This window comes from Scyliorhinus canicula, chromosome 1 (assembly GCF_902713615.1).
Source record: "Scyliorhinus canicula chromosome 1, sScyCan1.1, whole genome shotgun sequence".
Classification (NCBI taxonomy): Eukaryota; Metazoa; Chordata; class Chondrichthyes; order Carcharhiniformes; family Scyliorhinidae; genus Scyliorhinus; species Scyliorhinus canicula.
In genome coordinates, this window is record NC_052146.1 from 296579758 (window position 1) to 296602400 (window position 22643).

General features: G+C 47.6%; 1 protein-coding gene across 2 annotated transcripts; it reads left to right on the forward strand.

Annotated features, from left to right (window-relative positions):
• The first annotated feature begins 1990 nt into the window (after window positions 1-1990).
• Window positions 1991-10918, forward strand: dld (deltaD). 2 transcript variants are annotated; one of them, XM_038815836.1, is made up of 11 exons: window positions 1991-2692; window positions 2854-3147; window positions 3864-3924; window positions 4651-4908; window positions 5895-5955; window positions 7415-7545; window positions 7688-7857; window positions 7967-8183; window positions 9042-9834; window positions 9955-10069; window positions 10252-10918. In XM_038815836.1, the coding sequence occupies exons 1-11, from the start codon at window positions 2624-2626 to the stop codon at window positions 10255-10257; spliced, it is 2175 nt and encodes a 724-aa protein (XP_038671764.1). In that variant the 5' UTR covers window positions 1991-2623; the 3' UTR covers window positions 10258-10918. The 2 variants fall into 2 exon arrangements, with proteins under 2 accessions (XP_038671764.1, XP_038671755.1); XM_038815827.1 differs by having other exon boundaries at window positions 9955-10918.
• Window positions 10919-22643: the final 11725 nt, after the last annotated feature.

The following is a 22643-nucleotide window of genomic DNA, read 5'->3' on the forward strand; positions in this document are numbered from 1 at the left end:
CGTGCGTGTGTTTGTGTGCGTGTTGTTGTGTCTTTGTTTGTGTCCCCGTGTCTGTTTGTGTGTGTGTTTGTATGTATTTGTTTGTGAGGGTGTGTGTGTGGGTATTTGTGTGGGTGTGAGTGTTTGTTTGTGTGTGCGTGTGTTTATTTGTGTATTTGTTTGTGTGGGCGTGTGTTTGTGTGGGTGTAAGTGTTGGTATGTGTGTCGTGTTCGTGTGTGTGTTTTACGTATTTGTTTGTGTTTGTGTGTGTGTCCGTCTGTGTTTGTTTGTGTGTTTGTGTGTGTGTGTGTTCGTGTATGTTTGTTTGTGCATTTGTATGTGATTGTGCATGTGTGTGCTCGTGTGTGTGTTTGTCTGTGTGGGTGTGTGTGCATATGTTTGTGTATGTGCGTCTGCCTTTGTGTTTGTGTGAGTGGGTGTTTGTGCATGTGTTTGTGTGTGTTTTTGTATGTGTGTGTTTTTGTACGTATGTTTGTTTGTGTGTGTATGCTTGTGTCTCTTGTGTATGTGTGTGTGTTTGTGTGCAGTTGTGTGTGTGAGTCTGCGTGTTTGTCTGCGTGTGTGCATGTCTGTGTGTGTGTATTTGTGTGTATGTTTGTTTGTGTGTATTTGTGTTCATGCTTATGTGTGTGTATGTGTGTGTATTTGTGTGTATGTGCGTGCATGTTTGTGTGTGTGTATCTGTGCGTGCATGTTTGTGTGTGTATTTGTGTGTGCATGTTTGTGTGTGTTTGTGTGTGCGTGTGCATGTTTGTTTGTGTGTGTATTTGTGTGTGTGAATGTTTGTGTGTGCATTTGTGTGTGCATGTTTGTGTGTGTATTTGTGTGTGCATGTTTGTGTGTGTTTGTGTGTGCGTGTGCATGTTTGTTTGTGTGTGTATTTGTGTGTGTGCATGTTTGTGTGTGTGTGCATGTTTGTGTGTGTGTGTGTGCATGTTTGTGTGTGTGTGTTTGTGTGTGTGTGCATGTTTGTGTGTGTGTGTTTGTGTGGGTGTGCATGTTTGTGTGTGTGTGTGCGCGCATGTTTGTGTGTGTGTGTGTGTGTGCATGTTTGTGTGTGTGTGTGCATGTTTGTGTGTGCATGTTTGTGTGTGTGTGTTTGTGTGTGTGTGCATGTTTGTGTGTGTGTGTGTTTGTGTGTGTGTGCATGTTTGTGTGTGTGTGTGCATGTTTGTGTGTGTGTGTGCGCGCATGTTTGTGTGTGTGTGTGTGTGTGTGCATGTTTGTGTGTGTGTGCGCATGTTTGTGTGTGTGTGTGTGTGTGTGTGCTGGCTGGATTCAGTGCAGGGCTAGGGCGCAGATATTGATGCAGGAGGGGAAGGCTCCGTTCGCCGAGGGGAGCTGTTCCATTGTAGGGAGCAGGTGCTTGCGAGTATTAACATACAGCTGAGAGCGCACAATGAGCCGCCTTGAGCTGAACAATACCAACTGCCGTAATGACAGCCACGCGAACGACACACACCCACCAACTTTTTTTTAAAAAGCACAGCTTTCGAGAAACAAGCACCCCCCCCCCCCCCCCCCCCCCCACACACACACAAAATCCACAAAATGTCCTAACTTTCCTGGGGATGACTTCAATTCTCCCCCCACCCCACACACACACATACACCCCCCTCCCATACACACAACCCCCGCGACATTTCTGTTGACAAAATAAAATGAAACTCGCGGGAAAAAAGTCAGGACTTTCAAACACGCCTTCTGGTAGTATGTGTGCTGTTATTTGGTGTTAACTAATGCATGGTTAATGGGAGGGGGAGATGCTTGCGTGTGGGTTTCTTATTGATATATTTTTTCTGCAATTTAAATGAGTTTGTGTGTGTACCCTGTGCATTGCCCATTTTACAGTTCAGTGATCATTTGGCGATCTATTGAAGAGGGTGAAACAGCCTCTTTTGTGCCAGATCGTCAGCACGGGGGTCAAATAATCTGCATGTCATTACAGAGGCACAGTTGCTGCTGTATATAAAGAGCAGGCGAGGCTCGCGATGCAGCACAGGTTTGGGGTGTTGCAGATGCCACTCGAGGTGAATTAGAGAACGCGCGCGTGTGTGTGTGTGAGAGAGACAGACAGACAGACAGAGAAGATAAAACAAAACGACAGGACAAAAGAGGAACAACAAACAGGATCTGACTTTTCTGCAACCATCAGGGGGTTTCTAGCCCTCCCTTCGCCGGGCACCTTTACCAGTTTGCACACACACACACACACACCCAGGCAAAGAAAAGTCGAATTATCGTCAGGAGGAATTTCGCATCCCGAAATAAAAATCCTGGGATCGTTTACGAGTTTGTGTTTGGAATTAAAAGCCCCAAGCATCTGGCACAGAGACGGGAAAACAACCCACACGCCACACAGAGAGAGAGAGATAGATCGAGGTGTCCAGCAAAGCACACCAGTGTAGCTATCGACCTCTCTGCTGCTTTCAACCTCTTCCCCAGCAAGCGACCCTCACTGAAAAGAGCTGTCAGTCACTAAGGGAAAGGGAGGGTTCTCTGCAGACGGGGGAGCAGCCAAAGGATTGGAGAGAGGAAAGCAGCAACACTCTGAGTGGAGTTTGGAAGCGGCGAGGCTGTGGCTCCGGAGTCTCCATTCGACACAAGGCTTGAGGAGAATCAATGGTGTGCGGGGCAATGGCACAGAGCAGACTCTGCCTCCTCTTCACACAGCTCGCTATCCTGCACCAGGTAAGAGGGGGGCTCTGGTCACTATTTGCAGCCGGGCCTCTAGAATTATTCTGTCCTGCATCTGGCTGCACTCTTATTCCAACTGTGCCTTGTTCACTCCCCCCCCCCCCCCACTCCAATGTGTGCCCATCTAACTGTTTCCATTTGTTTTGAAATCCCAGGTCTTTTCCTCTGGTGTCTTCGAGCTGAAGTTACAGGAGTTTAATAACCGCAAAGGACTGACTGACAATGTGAACTGCTGTAAGGGCGCCTCGGCGTCTAACTACGGGCTGCCTTGCGAGTGCAAGACCTTCTTCCGCGTCTGCCTCAAGCATTACCAGGCGAACATCTCCCCGGAGCCGCCCTGTACCTACGGCAGCGCCCTCACCCCCGTGCTGGGCTCCAACTCCTTCTCCATCCCGGACGCCGAAGCCTTCAGCAACCCCATGCGGTTCCCATTCGCCTTCACCTGGCCTGTGAGTTGTGGTGCACTTTTGATTGGTGTTTATTGAGGGTGGAGAGGGTGAAGGGGGGTGGGTGGGTGAGGGAGTGGGGGTGGGGGGTGGGGTGGGGGGGGGGGTGAGGGTGTGTGAGGGACTGAGGGTGAGCGGGTGGTGTTGGGGCTGAGGGGATGGGGGATTGAGGGTGTGGGTGAGAAAGGGTGGGGTTGGGAGCTGAGGGTGAGGGGGTGAGGGTGAGAAGGGTGACGTGGTGGAGTTGGGGGCTGAGGGGGTGAGGGTGAGGGGTGGGGGTGGTGAGGGGGGTTAGGAGTGGGGTGGTTAGGGGTGGGTGTGAAGTGGGTGAGGGGGGTTAGAGGTGGGGGTGAGGGGGTGGGGTAAGGGATGGGGACAGTTGTTTATCCCCCCCCCCTCAGGATAAAAGCAGACATAACAACAGCAAGCCAAACACTTGAAAGATGTGGCAATCTCACAGACCCTCTAACAGTCTAACTGACAATCTTCAACCCAGCGTGAGACTCCAGACGGCTTCACCTCCACAAAGTTGTGGGGAAACAAGGAAATTAAGCGTGAAGGAGGCTGACAACTGCCAATATCCTACACTGCAGCCCCCCCCCCCCCCTCCCCTTAGTCTTAGCAACACAGAGGCTGCAGAGTGTGTGTCACTTAACTTGATCAAAACTATTGCTCAACGTATTTGACTGGATTGAAATGACTTTCTCCTTTTCCAACAGGGGACCTTCTCTCTGATCATCGAAGCTCTACACGCCGAACCCACAGATGACCTGAGTTCAGGTAAATTCCTCCGCCCACTTTCTCCCCTCGCCCCAATTTTAAACCCGGGAGGGCTGAATTTCCACACTTCTGCCCCAAATTCCTATATAAACCCTCGGCGCTTTCTTCCCATGTCTCTCTCTCTAACTCTCTCTCTAACTCTCTCTCTAATTCTCTCTTTAACTCTCACTCTCTGTCTCTCTCTCTCTCTAACTGTCTCTCTCTAACTCTCTCTTTAACTCTTTCTCTCTCTAACTCTCTCTCTCTAACTCGCTCTTTAACTCTCACTCTCTGTCTCTCTCTCTCTCTCTCTCTCTCTCTAACTGTCTCTCTCTAACTCTCTAACTTTCTCTCTAACTCTTTTTCTCTCTTTGTGACTCTCTCTCTAACTCTCTAATTCTCACTCTCTGCCTCTCTCTCTCTAACTCTCTCTCTACCTTTCTCTCTAACTCTCACTCACTGTCTCCCTCTCTAACTCTGACTCTCTGTCTCTCTCTCTCTCTAACTCTCTGTCTCTCTCTCTAACTCTCTCTCTAACTCTCACTCTCTAAAACTCTCTAACTGTAGCTCTCTTTCTCTAACTCTCTCTCTCTAACTGTCTCTCTAACTCTCTCTCTCTAACTCTCTCTCTCATTCTCCCTCTAACTCTCTCTCTCTAACACTCTCTCTCTCTAAAACTCTCTAACTGTCTCTCTCTAACACTCTCTCTCTAATTCTTTCTCTAACTCTCTCTCTGTCTGCCTCCAGATAACCCGGATCGCCTCATCAGCCGCCTGACCACCCAGCGACACCTCACCGTGGGGGACGAGTGGTCCCAGGATGTGCACATCAGTAGCAGGACCCAGCTCAAGTACTCGTACCGCTTCGTCTGTGACGAGCACTATTACGGGGAAGGCTGCTCCGTCTTCTGCCGGCCCAGGGACGATGCCTTCGGCCACTTCAGCTGCGGCGACAAGGGGGAGAAGCTGTGCAACCCGGGCTGGGAAGGACCCTACTGTACTGAGTGTGAGTGTTCCTCCCTCCCTCCCTCCCTCCGTCACTGAAACCCACCTCTCCCTCAGCCAGCCTCCCCCTGCAAACACAGCCTCGTGTTAACACTCTGCATCCCTCAGCAAAACGGCTCCCTTCAAAATGATTTGGACAAAACAAAAAGAGCTGGGGTTAGTTTGCCGGCTTCGGAAGTGTCAAAAGCAGCCCCTGTCCCTTTGCTGTGTGGGCTGCATCGCTCCCACCTCCATGTGTTTTGACTTTCTGAGTGGCCAGTGTAAATGGTAGTGGTGGGGTTAGGATTCCCCCTTCACTCCACTCCACCCCCCCCCCCCCCTCCCCCTCCCCCTCCCCCTCATTGGGCCATCTCGTGTGGGTGCCCGGTTAGAATGGGGCTGGCTGGCTGGCGAGCGGGGCTGGCGGGCTGTCTGGCGGTGGTGTGTATTGTTGAAGTGTTCACAGGTCCACCAGGCAGCTGCGTTCTGAGCTGAGAAGCAGCAATAACAATGGAGCAGCTGTCCTACCATAGGCAGCCTACAAACCAGCTGTCCACTCTTATCTACACACACACACACACACAGCTAGATATGAAGGGGTGGAGGAGTTGGGCAAAAAAAAAGGACTTTTGACCAACATTGAAAAGAGAGAGAGAAGAAAGAGGGTGGTGGGGTGGGGGGTGTGGTGTGTGTGTGTGTGTGGGGGGGGGGGGGATAAAAGCTTTGTAACATTCCCTTTTGTGTGTGTGTGTGTGTGTGTGTGTTAAGCAGAATCTTTAGTGAAGAGCCAAATAGTCAATTATCACTTCCAACCACCCCCCACCCCTTTAACAAAACCACTTGTAAAACTTCTCTCTCTCTCTGTCTCCTGAGGTTTATTTATTCCCCAAGTCAGAAAGTCACGGTTCTTAGATTTGCCAAATCTGACTGTGGTTTGATGTGATTTTCTTTTTTTGTTGCCTTCAGTCAATCTAACTTTCCATTCGTGTCCTCTCTCTCTCTCCCCAGCTATCTGTCTTCCTGGCTGTGATGAGCAACACGGATACTGCGACCGACCTGGGGAATGCAAGTAAGTAATGAGAGCTTCTTCCTCCACCCCCCCCCCCCCCCTCTCTCTCTCTCTCTGTTGGTTAACAGTACATAAAAGAGTGGGTAAATGATCTCTATCAGAAGGTGCGTGGGAATGGAAGCAGCTTCTCGAGTTCAAAGCTAATCATCTCCTGGTAGCTGTTAGGTACATTTTGGAAGCCTGGGAAACTTCAGGTCTTTGGGGATCATATAGCCGAAGGAAAACACGGCTGTTAACTTCAGTTTACAATGCCCTACTGGGAAGTAAATTTACTATAATTACCAAGTTAAATGAGTGGCTGGACCAATTATAGCAGTTCCCTATCTTCCTGTTGCCCAGCAGCGGGGGGGGGGGGGGAGCGCCCTCTGTTGGCCTCCGTTTCATGTTCCCTCTGGGAGAATTTCCTGGTGTGACCTACTGGGACACCATTGAATCCAGAGGGGACAGGGAAATTATTGGGATCCCCCCCCCCTCCACCCCACATTTCCTCTGGTGAACCATTTTCCACTTTCAGCAACTATTTTGTGGTGCCAGTATGTTGCAAATGACTGTGTTAGCCCTGCCCCCCCCCCAAAAAAAACAACAAAAATAAACATCATTTTCATCTTAAATGTTCTCCAAAACTGGCATTGTATCATGGAACCAGGAACAATCTACTCACTCTTCACTCCTCCGACTGAGTTAAAGCAGTAGAAGTTGGCTGTGGTCGATTCAGACCTTCAGTCCGCCTTTACAATTCAAATATTTCTTTTGGAAAGTCACACCAGAGAGGATCGCTGCCTGACCATGTATTTTAAAATCTCTAATTTAGGTTTGTAACTGGTGCAGTACAGCAGCACAATGGTTAGCACTGCTGCCTCACAGCGCCAGGGACCCGGGTTCAATTCCAGCCTCTGGTGGCTGTGTGGAGTTTGCACGTTCTCCCCGTGTGTGCGTGGGTTTCTTCCGGATGCTCCGGTTTCCTCCAAAGATGTGCCGATTAGGTGGATTGGCTGTGCTAAATTGCCCCTTCGAGTCCAAAGATGTGCAGATTAGATGGATTGGCTGTGCTAAATTGCCCCTTCGAGTCCAAAGATGTGTAGGTTAGATGGATTGCCTGTGCTAAATTGCCCCTTAGTCCAAAGGTGTGTAGGTTAGGTAGGGTTATGGGGATAGAGCAGGGGAGTGGGCCTAGGTATGGTGCTCTTTCAGAGGGCTGGCGCTGAGTCGATGGGCTGAATGGCCTTCTTCTGCACTGTAGGGATTCTATCTTATTCCCTGCCAGAGACCTTTGTGTGCATCATTATCATCACAACAGCGCAATGGCTTGTGCTGGAAATGTGTGGGGGTGGGGCGGGGATGGGAATTTTACAGTTTGGGAAAACTGTTTGTTGTATTAAATTCTCTTAAAGTTTTAAGTAATTTGTTAGAAAAGTTGCTGAAAGGTATTAAGCCATTTCCCTTTTTGTTTGATTTCCAGGTGTCGGGTGGGATGGCAAGGGCGCTACTGCGATGAATGTATTCGCTATCCAGGTTGTCTTCATGGGACATGCCAGCAGCCTTGGCAATGTAACTGTCAGGAAGGATGGGGTGGTCTCTTTTGTAACCAGGGTAAGCTGTGATATATTCCTGCTGCTTTTATAAAAGGCCATTTATTTTGGTTGCTATTTTTGTCTTCATTCTATTACTCTTGCCACTGGCTGATTTCCACTGTCCGCCCCCATTTATTCCCCCCTCTCTTCGTTTCCCCCAGACCTGAACTACTGTACTCATCATAAACCTTGCAAGAATGGAGCAACGTGCACCAATACTGGTCAAGGAAGTTACACCTGTACCTGTCGCCCTGGATACACTGGCTCCAACTGTGAAATTGAGATCAACGAGTGCGATGCCAATCCTTGTAAAAATGATGGAACCTGCACGGTAAGTGGGACTGAACTACTGAAGTTAAGTCAAAAATAAAATCTAATTCTTCCTGATGTACCGCCAGTATGCCTGGATAACTAACCGATGGACTGAATTCTTGCCTTAGGATCTGGAAAATCACTATTCTTGTACCTGCCCACTGGGCTTCCATGGTCGAAACTGCGAATTAAGTGCTATGACTTGTGCAGATAGTCCCTGCTTTAACGGAGGAAGGTGCACAGACAAACCTACCGGTGGCTACAGCTGCCATTGCCCTGCTAGTTACTCTGGCTTCAACTGCGAGAAGAAAATTGACCACTGCAGTTCTGACCCGTGCACCAATGGTAAGCAGTACTGTAATGTGAACGTTCAGATGAACTCTAGGTTGTGGGAATATCCCTGAATGGCTTTACTCCCAACAACATCCCCTACCACCATCCTATCTTCCTGCCCAACAGATCTCTGTCCTGCTTCAATTTCAGCCTCTTGGGCATTCCCTGATTTTGAACTCATAGAACCATAGAATTTACAATACAGATGGAGGCCATTCGACCCATCGAGTCTGCACTGGCCCTTGGAAAGAGCACCCTACTTAAGCCCACATCTATACCCTAACCCCGTAACCCAGTAACCTCAGCTAACCTTTTTCTTTTGGACACTAAGGGCAATTTAGCATCTAATGTGCGCCTTTGGGCTGTGGGAGGAAACCGGAGTACCCGGATCAAACCCACGCAGACACAGGGAGAACGCGCAGACTCCGCACAGACAGTGACCCAAGCCGGGAATCGAACCTGGGACCTAGGAGCTGTCCAAGTGCTCACCAGCCATGATTGTATGGAATGGTGGAGCACACTCAAAGGGCAGAATGGCCTACTTCTGTTCCTATGTTCCTATCCGGTATCTTATCCTCAGCTGTCTCGGTCCTAAGCTCTGGGATTCTGTCCCTAAATCTTTATGCCCTCTCCCCCTCTCTCTTTCTTTAAGATGCTCCTTAAGACCTTCCTCTTTGACTGGGTCTTTGGCCACCTCCGTGAAATATCTATGTGCCAAATTTTGTCTGATAGCACTCCTGTGAAGAGCCTCGGGAACATTTAATCATATTGAAAGTTGCTATGTAAGTGCAAGCTGTTGTTGTAAATGTCACACCATTGCAGAACTGAAGTTCGCTCTTTGTTAAATCGATATTTTCCTCTTTTGTTCAGGTGCGCTGTGTGTGGATATTGGGAATTCCTACATCTGCCAATGCCGCGCTGGCTTCACCGGAAGACACTGCGACATTGACACGGACAACTGTGCAAGTATGCCCTGTCTTAATGGCGGAACATGTCAAGATGGAGTTAACGATCACACCTGCACCTGCCGGCCTGGATTTAGCGGAAAGAATTGCAGCATCTCCATCAGTAAATGCATAAACAACCCTTGCCACAATGGCGCGACCTGCCATGAGAGGAACAACCACTATGTCTGCCAGTGCGCCCGTGGATACGGTGGGCTCAACTGCCAGTTCCTGTTGCCAGAACAGCCTCAGGGTGAAACTGTTATCATAGACGTTAAGGATAAATACACGGAAGCTGAGAACAAGGGGCAGTTTCCGTGGGTTGCCGTGTGCGCTGGGGTTATTCTAGTCCTAATGCTGCTCCTGGGGTGTGCGGCCGTTGTGGTCTGCGTGCGTGTAAAGCTGCAGAAGGGGCGGCAGCAGCCGCCCGATATCTCCAAGAGCGAGATAGAGACGATGAACAACCTCACCGACTGCCACCGCGAAAAAGACATCTCCATCAGCATCATCGCTGCCACTCAAATCAAAAACACCAACAAGAAAGTGGACTTGCACAGCGACAGCTCTGCTGAGAGACATGGCTACAGGGTCAAATACCCTTCAGTGGATTATAATCTGGTGCACGAGTTAAAGAATGAAGACTTACTTAAAGCTGAAAATGAGAGGGGAAATACTAGTAGCCAGGAAGCAGAGCAGAAAAGTGCTACACAGCATAATGGGTAATTAAGTAAATCAACCTCCTCTTAATTTGGTTTTGTCATGCAGATTTTATTTTTTTATCTGGGTTACTCGGTCAACTGCCTACCAGCCTAACTCTTATTTTTATTTCAACCCAATAGTGAACCCTCAGAAAGAAAGCGGCCAGAGTCCACATACTCTGCCTCAAAAGACACCAAGTACCAGTCAGTGTATGTCATATCTGAAGAGAAGGATGAATGTATAATAGCAACTGAGGTTTGTACTGCTTTCTATCTTACTTTCCCTTTTCGCCTCCGCAATACATGAAGATGCCAATGTTTGTGTCAGGAGTGCTACCAGCTCCTTTCTCGTAGCAATATTCAGCTAAAACCTCGCTTGGAGAGTTCCAGTACCCAAACCCATAGACTTGACAGTAGCTCTGCTTGATTTCTCCGTAGGTGTAATTGGAAGTGCCACGATGGGTGTATGGTTTCCTTGCCAAGAAGAGATTTGACTCCAGTAAACTGCTGCTCAGATTAAACTGGCTCTCTGCTGAGGTTGGCAAGAAGACTCAAAGGACAGACAGGAAGCAAAGACCTGTAACCCACGGACATCTGTTGCACTGCCTTTTCATGGCTTTTTTGAGAGAAGAAAAGTCCATTGCACTACAGACAAACGGTTGCTTCTTGTACACTCTATGCGGACCTAATGCCGGACTGGAAAGCCTGCACTGCCTTGAGTATAAGCTCAGGAGCAGTAGGAGACAATGCTCTTGTACTGGAGATGCGAATACTGCCTCTGATGCCTTTTTTGGACAGAAAATGTTTTCCAATTGATCAGGAGTGGAGAAGGAAAACACAAAAAAGTATTGTTTCAAGCGCTGAAATATTTTTCAAACGCATTCGTGCAGTCGATGGTTCTTGAAGTCCATTTCACATAATTTAAAATTCTGGTAAATATGTAATAAAAAAAGGCACTTCGGTTTCTATGTCTATATTTTGTACATAACCGTATTTATAGAAACAGGTGCAAAAAATTATTGGAGTTGTTTGTATTGTTTTTGTTTTGTTACTGAAGAAAAGTGTTTTATAAATATTTTTTCTAAATAAATGAAATTGATTATAATTTTCTGATGTTCTACCCTGTTCTCTTTTATGGAGCAAAGTTGAGAGTCTGGCTCCAACTTTCCGTTAAACCTATTTTTCCTCACCTGATTCAATAATTCAAGATCAACTTTATAGATGCTTGCCTATCCCTGTTTTGAATCAAAAAGACCTTAAACCAGTGCTTTAATTTAAGGATATTTAGTCTCTTCAATCTGGAACAATTATGGTAGTACTTCCAGTTTCTCAACTTTACATAAAAGCAAATTACTGCGGATGCTGGAATCTGAAACAAAAACAGAAAATGCTGGACAATCTCAGCAGGCCTGACAGTATCTCTGCTGAGAGAAGGGAGCTAATGTTTCGAGGCTGGATGACTCTTTGTTAAAGCTTTGACAAAATAATCATCCAGACTCGAAACATTAGCTTCCTCCTCTCTTCACAGATGCTGTCAGACCTGAGGAGATTGTCCAGCATTTTCTGTTTTCGTCCCATTTTATATCTTGTTCGGTAACCTTTATGGATTGGCCAAATGATTAACTAAAAAGAGATGGTCTGATATAACCAATTGGCTTTCTTCTCTGCGTCTGGTCAATTCAGCATTTGGGACCATTTTTAAGCTGTGCGGGATGGCTGCAATATTTGTCTTGCGGTTGGCAATTTTTTTGCAATTGTCCTAAAATTAACATTAGTAACACTGGGCAGGGTAACCTTGCCTTTGGGTGATATCCATTCAGATGCCAGTCATATATACCTCTTCTAATTTAGGGTGGCACCGTCGCACAGTGGTAAGCACCTCTGCCTCAGGGAACTGAGGACACGGGTTTGATCCGGCCCCGGGTCACCGTCTGTGTGGAGTTTGCACATTCTCCCCGTGTCTGGGTGGGTCTCAACCCACAACCCAAGGATGCATTGGCCACGCTAAATTATCCCTTAATTGGAAAAATTAAAAAAAACTCCCTAAATTCCATTCCATCCTTTCCCCCCTCAACAGTCACTTCCCAGTGGAGTATCGGATTGTCTTGTTTTGTTTTGTTTATAGATCCCAGTGCTCCAGTAGTCAGTTGAACAGTGATGAAGCTGGATGGAGGAAGAGTAGGCAGGTGGGACCTTTTCATTTGAAGGGTAATATAGTTAAAGAATAAATGAGCAGAGAAAGCCATCCAAAATGGACACTATAAATGGAGGCAGTTATTTGTTTGGGGGAAAATTAGGAGACCTCAATTTCTGATAAAGGGGTTTGGGCTGTATGCCCCAACTTTTTTTCCTCTATTTATACCGGGGATATTTGACCTTTGACCCGGTGTTGGCTTCATGTTTTATTCCTATATAAATTAGGTTTTCCTGTTTAAAGGGACTGTGTTGTGCACTTATGATTAGTGGCTTTGAGTTGAATGTATACCAGCTGTACTTTTACTTTCCAGTGTAAACAGGAATTGAAGTTTGGCCAGAACACGCTCAATCTTTTTGCCAGTTGAAAATGATGTTTGTATTCCTCTTTTGCTCTTTCTGATATTCTCCGTTCCCCCCCTCCCCACTTTCACTCGAGAATTGCGTCCTTGCACCTGTGCTATTCTTAGGCAAGTGGGATGGGAGGGTTTTGTAGATAATTTGATAAATATTGCTGAATGATGCTTCGTCAAACAGGAAGGTGCAGAGCTTCTGTCAGTCTTCAGATTCCTTCCTTTCCATCCCACCCTATCCTCTCACAAGAGCTCTGTAAACTCAGGACTAAGTCAAAACCAACAAACATTTTCCTTATGGGAAGTTTAAGTGAAATTGGTAATTGTTTGACCGACGCGTGAACTGCAGCTTTTTAAGTCTTCAAAACACAAGGGATTTATATTATTACTGAGCTATCCTGGGAGAGGGCATTCGGAAACTCTTCCATGTGACCAAAACTAAATTTCAACCAGCAGATTTGAATTCCTGATGCAGCAACTAGAATGTAATTTAAGGATCAATGCTTTCACTTTCATATTATTTTAGATGATTGGACATAACCAGTTGGAGTCTGACAGTCTGAATAGAAATGAAAATTACGCAGATTTTGTCACTGTGTCCATTTTATTAGCTGTGACTTCCTAATATGCACAATGACCATTTTAATGATTTAAACATTTTAAAAAGATCAGTAAGTTATATTGTGCATGGTCAGCATGTGGCGCAGTGGGTTAGCCCTGCAGCCTCACGGCGCCGAGGTCCCAGGTTCGATCCCAGCTCTGGGTCACTGTCCGTGTGGAGTTTGCACATTGTCCCCGTGTTTGCGTGGGTTTCGCCCCCACAACCCAAAAATGTGCAGGGTAGGTGGATTGGCCACGCTAAATTGCCCCTTAATTGGAAAAAATGAATTGGGTACTGTAAATTTTGAAAAAAAGTTATATTTTGCTAAAAACTCAACACTAAAGATTTACTTTGGAGTGAACATTTGGAAGTGTTGGTAAGGAATATTTTGGATGTAATTGGGTGAGTGGATAAGCCAAGTGACTTCGCAATTTCGTTATCCGAGAGGGACCATCCACAAAAGATCCTGGAAATACCTCTTACTCCGTTCCATTACTACCCTACGACCCCGCCCCCCCCCCCCCCCCCCCCCACCCCCGCTCACCAACCCAACCCTTCCCAGACACTCTCTCAAGCTATGTCAGGAATTGCACAATGTTGGAGGCCTGTTTATCCCAAGATTGGCTTCCTCCTTCCCTTTTGGCTGCTATGACCACGACTGCTTTTCTTTCCTCCTCTATTCTCGTCTGCCTCCGTCTCCTGCCCCCATCCTATCCTGAAATTTTCGGCCATTCCCTTCATTTGCCTTGAGGTTTGACTTCATCAACACCCTCCTCCCTGGCTCCCTTGCATCAGCCCGTCAGTTTCAACTCAGACAAAACATTGCTGCCCATTTCCTCACCTGCTCTTAACCCCACCCTCCCATTACCCTGCCCTCTCCAAGGCCAAAGGTTTCCAAAGTTGCAGCATGTCCGAGACAAAATTCTCACCCTTGTTTTCAATTTGAGCCATGTCTTCACACCAGCCTACTCCCTTTATACTTCCCTTCTGACTTCCCATCCGTCCTTTTTAAAAACCCTCTCCACTGTTCACACTTTCAATTCTCCAGTGCCTGGCGTATCCCTTTGTTCACAATAATGTGCTGGAGGTTTATTCCTGCACTGGAACTCTGTATGAAAAATAAAGTACACTTACATTTATGTTGTATCTTTAAATGCTCAGAGGCCCGATTTAATATAAAACAGCAGAGTCCCATTGACCAGGGTGTTTCCTGCAGCTTGCAGCACCGAGGACAACCCTGCTATCAAACTGGACACTGCTTCTTTTTAGAGGAACGCCCCACCGAGGCCGAAGTGCGTCTGATTTCCTGCACTAAATAGCTCAGCACAGCAGTGCTGGGAGAGTTCGGAAAATGGTGCCCCTATCTCTCAACGCCCCACCCCCGCCCCCGCAGCCTCCGCACCCCCCCAATGCCCCAATTCACCAATTAGGGAGTCCTCAAGGACCCCGCACCACACCTCATAAGGGGAGGGCAGCCCTGGGCCTGATCCCCAACATGGACAAATTGCTACTTGGACACCACGGCATTACCAGCATGGCACCATGGCACTGCCCCTGCCAGCCTGGCAGTACCACCTGGGCATCCTGGCATTGCCAAGGTGGCACCCATGTGACACTGTCAGGGTGCCAGGTTGGTAGTGCCAAGGTGCTCAAGTGGCATCGGGAGTGCTAGGGTACCACCTTCCCAGACCTGACAACCCGAGGGCACCTGATCGCCAGAGAACCCCCCTGATCGCCAGGGAACCCCCAACCCCCAACCCCCCCCCCCCCGCCCAACCCCCCCAACCCCCCCCGCCCCTCGCCCCCCGCCAAATGCCGTAGCACCTGATGTTTAGCACTGATTTATGGAAACCAGTGCTAAACATCATCATGACAGGGTTTCCGAGGAGAGGTCATACGATCCTGCACCTTGAGTAACTACGGTGCAGACATATTCAACTGAGGCTAAGTGAGAAACACGCAGCTGGGAGACCAGCTGACACCTCCTCCAGCGGAGCACTCCTACAGTACGGCACTGAAATGCCAGCTTAGATTAGGTCTCACCCATGGTCAACCTGCTGACTCTGAAGCAGGAGTGTTGCCACCATAAACGCAAGTTGCTGATAGCTCCCCAATCTACGTTGATCAGAAGTAATCATTTGAAATAATTTTTGAGAATTGCTTTTCCTGAAATATATTTTCACTAAAGCTGGCTCGATGTTACGTACCCTCAGTAAAACAGAATCAGAGAATCAAAGAAATGTTACAGCACAGAAAGAGGCCATTCAGCCCATTGTGTCTGCACCAGCCCTCTGAATGAACCTTATTCCAATCTCCCACCTTCTCGCCGTGACCCTGCACATTCTTTCTTTTCAGATAACAGTCCGATTCCCTTTTGAATGCGTCAGTTAAACCGGCCTCCACCATACTCTCAGGCAGTGTGTTCCAGGCCCTCACCCTCCTGCTGCGAGAAACAGGTTTTCTTCACATCACTATTGCACCTTTCATTTATTACTTTAAATCTGTGCCCTCTCCTTCTCGACCCTTTCACTAGTGGGAACAACCTCTCCCTATCTGCTCTGTCCAGATTCTTCATGATTTTGAATATCTGCAGCAGTCTCCTCCCAGCCTTCGTTTCTCCAAGTTAACACAGTCCGGTTCCCCAATCCGCCTTTACAACTGGAGTTCCCCGGAACCATTCTTGTGAATCTTCTCTGCACTCTCTCCAAAGCCTTCACATCCTTCCTGACGTGTAGTGCCCAGACATTGGACACTATGGGCGAAATTCTCCCAAAACGGGAGAAATCGTCAAACTGCCGTAAAACCCGGGCGGGTTTTACGGCATCGCGCCCCTTCCCGACGGGGGACCGATTCTGGTCCCCCGTCGGGGCTAGCAGCCCGACGTCGGAGGCCCCGACAAGTCGGGCTTAACGAAAATCGTTAAGCCCGCTTGTCGGACTTAGCGCCGGCTGACGCGTCATATGACGTCAGCCGCGCATGCGCAGGTGGGAAGACTCCACCCGCGCATGCGCGGGTGACGTCATCGCGTTTTTGCGCGAAACCCGCGCATGCGCGGTCCGGGTTGCCCCTCAGCCGCCCCGCGTATTGATACTGCGGGGCGGCGGAAGGACAAATAGTGCGCGGGCATCGGGCCCGCTGCCCGCGATCGGTGGGCACCGATCGCGGGCCCATGGCACCCTTGGCACGGCCGTGGTACTGCCGTGCCAATCGGTGCCATGGTTATTTTTTTCCAGGTGGTCACGACGTTTTTACGAATGGCAGGACCAGGTGTGTTTGCCGTTCGTAAAAAGGTCGTAAAGGGCTGGGACTTCGGCCCTTCTAACAGCTGTGAATCGCTGCGGCCGTAAAAAAACGGCGGCAGCGATTTGTGTCGGGATTTCGGCGGGGGGGGGGGGAGAATAGCGGGAGGGCGTCAAAAAAGTCGGGAAGGCCCTCCCGCTATTTTCCCACCCGTCGTGGGGGGGGGAGAATTTCGCCCAATACTCCAGCTGAGGCCCAAACAGTGTCTTATACAAGTTCAATGTATCCTCTTGTACCCTACGCCCCTATTAATAAACCTGGGATACTGGAAGCTTTATTAACCACACCCTCATCACATTGTCACACCTTCAATGATTTGTGCACATCTACACCCGGGTTCCTCTGCTCCTTCACTCCCTTTAGAATTGTGCCCTCCATTTAATACTGTCTCTCATATTCTTCCAAATAAAAGAACCACTTCACATTTCCCTGCATTGAACATCATCTGTCCGCCTACTCCACCGACTTGTCTATGTCCTTTTGACGTCCCACACTATCTCCTCACAGTTCGCAATGCTTCCCGACTTTGGATCATCCGCAAATTTGAAATTGTGTCCCGTACACCAACACCAGGAAAAGCAAGAGTCCCAACACTGATCCCTAGGGAACTCCACTACAAACATTCCTCCAGCCCAAAAAACATCCACTCGGCACTACACTTTGTTTCCTACCACTCAGCCAATTCCAGATCCATGTTGCTGCTGTCCCTGGAGTTATAGCTTTGCTCACCAGTCTGCATCAAACGCCTTTTGGAAGTTCCTCTTCCTTCTACAAACAAGGATGTTTGTTCAGCATATCATTCCATCAATGCTAAGCTTTCAAAAACAGTTTCAAGGTAGTGTTATTTAATGGCCTGAAAGCAGTGACACATTGACTCTGAAGAGTCAATGAATTTTATTGCAATAAAATTCCACAGCCGGTCACAACTTGGGGTGGACGTCCATTTATTTGAAAGCTTCATATTGTTAGAATCATTATAGCTGTTATTAAAATATTAGCATTTGCTGAACATTTGCAAATGTATAAACACTGCACACAAGTTGAATATCCTCCTTAACTCCAAACATCCTCCAATCACTTTTACAGAGGCTCTTTCAGATGGGTGTATGATAAAGGCATCGGGTTTCCATATCTGTGGGGAAAAAAACGACACTTCTAAAAGACTACGGGTGCGATTCAGTGATCCTGTTGCACCCGGCACGGCTCCGGGCGCAATGGGTGAATTGGGCGCAAGGCCAAATTGGACTCCATGCCAGGCTGACTGTGAGTGACCCGACTCACTCAGCCTCATTGGCCGTGATCCAGATCTGAATATTTAAATGAGCATGTACAGCTCAGTTAAATACCCGGATGCCGCATTCATTTGACGCCCGGGACCACCGCCTGCGCCTCAGAGATCTCGCCAGGGCGCCATTTAGTACTGGTCCACATGGGGGTCTTCCATGCTATTGAAATCATAGAATTCCTACAGTACAGAAGGAGGCCATTCAGCCCATCAAGTCTGCACCGGCCCCCGACAGAGAACCCTACCCAAATCAAATCTCCATCCTATCCCCTTAACCCCGCCTAACCTGCACACTAAGGGGCAATTTAAAATCGCCAAACCACTCTAACCTGTATATCTTTGGGCTGTGGGAGGAAACCGGAGCACCCAGGGGAACCCAATGCTTCACGGGGCGAACTGTGGGGGGTGGACATGAGGGTGGAGACCCCCGGGTGGTTGGGGACAGGGTAGCACATGGGCACCTTGGTACCTCTGTAGCCATCTGGGATGGCCACTTACACCAAGAAACATGGACGTTCACAAAGCTTAAAGGGAAATATGGACAATATAAGATTCAGGCAGGCACAGAGCCTGAATGTATATTCGGGAGCAGAGAATCCAGACAACATCGGAAACCCCCAACCGATTAGCATTTTAATGGCCCATCTCCGTAAGACAAGGGACTGATACTCAGGTAAGCGATAGAAGTCCAGACATTTCGGCACCACTCCCTTTACTCAGGAAGCATAAACAGCCAAGGTCAATGACCGCTACGGACACACCCAGTCATCAAGGCACCCGTCCCTTTATTGGCTCAGATCGAAGGCAGTGATCGAGAACTGACCAATTAATTGGGGCCAAACCTAAGGACTGCCCAAAAGAGCGCGAAACCCCCCCAAGGATAAAGAGAAACACTGCCATGTGTTCGATCTCTTTTGGACCTGGCGTCCGGCAACGTCCATCTCCAACTGCAGCACCACGACCAGAAGCAAGTTCAAGTTCAACGCTCGCTACCAGACGGATGAGCCCAGCTGAACAGCAATTACTGCTTCAGGACCAGCGGATCCAGATTCAAACAAAGGCCACTGTTCCTCTTACCTAAGCTGGGTGTCTGAAGTTAAGTACAGGTTGTCATAGTTGTTAGGTGTAGTTTAACTCGTAGTGTTTATGTTGCATGTATAAGTAATCTTGTGTGTAAATAAAGTATTATTGAACTTGAACTAACTAACTGGTTGTTGGGTCTTTGACTGATAACCGGTTGAACCTTGTGGTGGTATAATTTGATACCTGGCGACTCTGAAAGCAATATAATATCAATATCTAGACAAAGGAAGGACAACCTTATTGACTGCCATATTTTTAGGAGGTAAAAAAGGCAACACCTCCATACTGCCACCCTGGCAGTCAATCAGGGTGCCCAGGTGCCAGTTTGGCACTGCCAGAGGTCGGTCCTAGAGGGCCTTGTCAGGTAGAGGGTGTGTGATGGGGTGTCCCTGGGAGCCTCCCCAAGGCAGCACGGTAGCATGATGGTTAGCATAAATGCTTCACAGCTCCAAGGTCCCAGGTTCGGTTCCCGGCTGGGTCACTGTCTGTGCGGAGTCTGCACGTCCTCCCCGTGTGTGCGTGGGTTTCTTCCGGGTGCTCCGGTTTCCTCCCACAATCCAAAGATGTGCGGGTTAGGTGGATTGGCCATGCTAAATTGCCCGTAGTGTCCTAATAAGTAAGGTTAAGGGGGGGGGGGGTTGGGTTACGGGTATAGGGTGGATACGTGAGTTTGAGTAGGGTGATCATTGCTCGGCACAACATCGAGGGCCGAAGGGCCTGTTCTGTGCTGTACTGTTCTATGTTCTATGTTCTATGTTAGGGGGTGTGAGGGGGGTAAAAAAAGCGTGGGGGCCTGAAGTTGGGGGTGAGGGGGGGGGGGGGGGGGTGAAGATCAGAGCAGCCTTCTTAAATGGTGCCCCGATCTGTGAGCAGCCTTTCCTGTCAGAAATCCCTTTAAGTGCGGCATTGGTGGGGAGGACCTCTCCAAGGCCAAAGAAAACGGCAAAGTGCCGTTGGATAGCGGGAATGTTCTCTGTGCTGTAGCCAGTGAGAAACACCCGCTAAACGGGCTGTTCAACGGACTTTTACTTGATTTCGCTGAATCGCACCCTATAATAAAACAAGATTATTTCTAATCAGGGGAGACTACACAGGTTGGGACTCTGTTCTCCACAAAAGAAAAGACCTGAGTGATAAAGGTCTTTAAGTTGATGAAAGATTATATAAAGGAGATGTTTCCACTGGTTGAGGAGGCCAAAATTAGGGGCCAGAAAGAGAAGACACTCAGCCATTAATCCAACGTGGATTTGAGGGGAAACGTCTTCAGTGGAGTGAAGCGCGCTACCTCAAGGAGTAGTTGGAGCGAAAGGAATGTGTGCATTTAAAGGAAAGCTGGTAAAAATATGAAGGAGAAAGAAATAGCAAAGATATTGTCGATGGGGTTAGATGAGGGAGACTGGGAGGAGGCTAATCTGGAAACACCTGCATCGAGTTGTTGGGCTGAATGGCCTATTTCTGCACTGTCACTACAATGCAATTCTATATAATATTATGCTGGCAACATCGAAGGAAGAGGTAACATCAGCTTGCCTTTATGCAGTTCCATTCACAGTCAGGAAACACATCTCAAGTGCACTCGACATAAGGAGGACCATCACATTCTCAGTTCCCGAAGCACCTGTGCATTGTACATATCTTCAAGTATAGTTATGCAGCTGCCTGATGCTCATTACGAAATAGCTCACCACATTTCGTTTTGCATTGAAGCAGTAATTGAGAAGTAGCACACTCCTAATTGAGGGTTGTGACTGCAGGCCAGCTCCCTCCATCCAGCTGTCTATTCTTAATTGCAATCTATTGTACTTGCAAGTGATTCACTATTCTATTCAGTTAGATCTCAATGCTGTTCACATTTTTGGGCCAGATTTTAAGCTTTGTTATTTTCATGCCAGATGCTTTCTTTTTAATGCAGCTTCTGTGATACCACAATGTGGATATCAAAGAGAATAAAATCTTTTACCCAAACTGGGAGAGCAGCAAGCAAACAATCAGAGCTCAATTTAAATCAGGTATGATTGTATCGGGGCAGCATGGTGGTGCAGTGGTTAGCATTGCTGCCTCATGGCGCTGAGGTCCCAGGTTCAATTCTGGGTCACTGTCTGTGTGGAGTTTGCACGTTCTCCCTGTGTTTGCATGGGCTTCACCCAAAAGATATGCAGGGTAAGTGGACTGGCCACACTAAATTGCCCCTTTAATTGGAAAAATGAATTGGGTACTCTAAATTTATAAAAACATAGGTATGATTGTATCGCTAACGGTACAGCATTTATTTATTTTTAATCATTCTTAGGATGTGAGCGTCACTGGTAAGGCCAATTTTGCTGCCCATCTCGGATTGTCCTTGAGCAGGGGGTGGCGAGACCTGAGTGTCTTATTCAGCCATTCCAGAGGGTCATTAAGAGTCAACCACATTGCTGTGTGTCTGGAGTCACATGTCAGCCAGACCGGGTAAAGATGGCAAAGTTCCTCTTCTGAAGGACAATTCGCGAACTAGATAGGTTTTTACACAAATCCAGACATTTTATAATCACTATTAGTCAGACTATTTAATGAATGACATGAGTTTAAACTCCTCCAGCTGCTGTGATGAGATTTGAAATCATTAGCTCAGGTTTCTGCTTTACTTGTCCAGTAATAATTATTGCTCTCCTGAACCTACCGTTTATGTGTAACTGAGATTGTGCAGTATTTGACAAATTAAAATGGACATTTACTAAAATTAATATCATATACATTTTACCTAGGCTTCACGTCTCTATATTTTGAGGATTTTTGAAAATGTTTCACAAAATGATAGCGTTGTGCTTGGATTAACTGCAACTGAGCCATTGTGATTGATGAGCCTTCTGATTTCAAGCTGTCATTAACTTTCCTTATAGTCAAGAGTACATCTCACCTCAGTGAAATGACTCCAAGGCTCCTGATTATTCGGCTTGGACACGTCTTCGATAATAATAATAATCTTTAGTGTCACAAGTAGGCTTACATTAACACTGCAATGAAGTTACTGTGAAAAGCCCCAAGTCGCCACATTCTGGCGCCTGTACGGGTTCACTGAGGGAAAATTCAGAATGTCCAAATTACCTAATAGAACGTCTTTTGGGACTTGTGGGAGAAAACTGGAGCACCTGGAGGAAACCCACGCAGACACAGGGAGAAGGTGCAGATTCTACACAGACAGTGATCCAAGTGAGAATCGAACCTGGCATCATGGTGCTGTGAAGCAACAATGCTAACCACTGTGCTACCGTGCCACCCGCATTAGGTTTATAAGAGAGAAATCAAAAGGGTGTGGGTTTCTACTGGGGAAAATACATGTAATGAATGCATTGCATCTGTCGTTAAATGTAATTATTTGAAATTTGTTGAGAGAGAAACTTAATTAAACTGTAAAGGATAATTGGCATCGTTACTGAGAGGAAACCCCAGCTTAGCGAAATACATGGTTGAAGGACAAGCATAAGGTTCTCTGCTCAAAAGCAAAATGGCTCATCTGATCCCTCCCTTTGCCTCCTCCTATTCATCTCAAATGCTAAGCTTGAGTTGTTCATGGATTTAATTGTACCAAAGATCCTTTTACTTGCTGGCGTCTGTCATTTGCTTTCCTAACCCCCAATCTGTGACACCAAACCAACGTACAGTTTCACCTCCATCTCTCCAGCATCCTTTGCACAGTTAATCTCCTCCACAAACCCGCCTCCTGTGCCCTTGACAGTTCCCAACTCAACACCTCACCTCACAAGTACCTGTGCTGTCTGATGTAAATATACGCCTCCCTCTCTTCCAGCACTGAGTCCCACCTCCAATCTTTGGAGACAATCCTGAAACCCCCGTCGCCTCATTCAAGTTCCTCAATGTAAACTCTACCCTTCTTATTTTGAACTTGTTTGAAGCCTCCTTCTGTCTGCTCCACTTGCAGCTACAGAACCTTCAGCCACTTTGATCCTGAACTCTGACACATTCTCCAGATGCCCTACCATGTTTGGGACAGTTCCCTCTGCTTCAGAAAAGTTCT

Excerpts from the sequence above, each read along its gene's own strand:
- dld (XM_038815827.1), top strand. The coding sequence starts at position 2,624 with ATGGTGTGCGGGGCAATGGCACAGAGCAGACTCTGCCTCCTCTTCACA. Across the intron at positions 2,693-2,853 it reads AGCTCGCTATCCTGCACCAG|GTCTTTTCCTCTGGTGTCTT; the intron begins GTAAGAGGGGGG and ends TTGAAATCCCAG. Across the intron at positions 7,858-7,966 it reads AAAATGATGGAACCTGCACG|GATCTGGAAAATCACTATTC; the intron begins GTAAGTGGGACT and ends TTCTTGCCTTAG.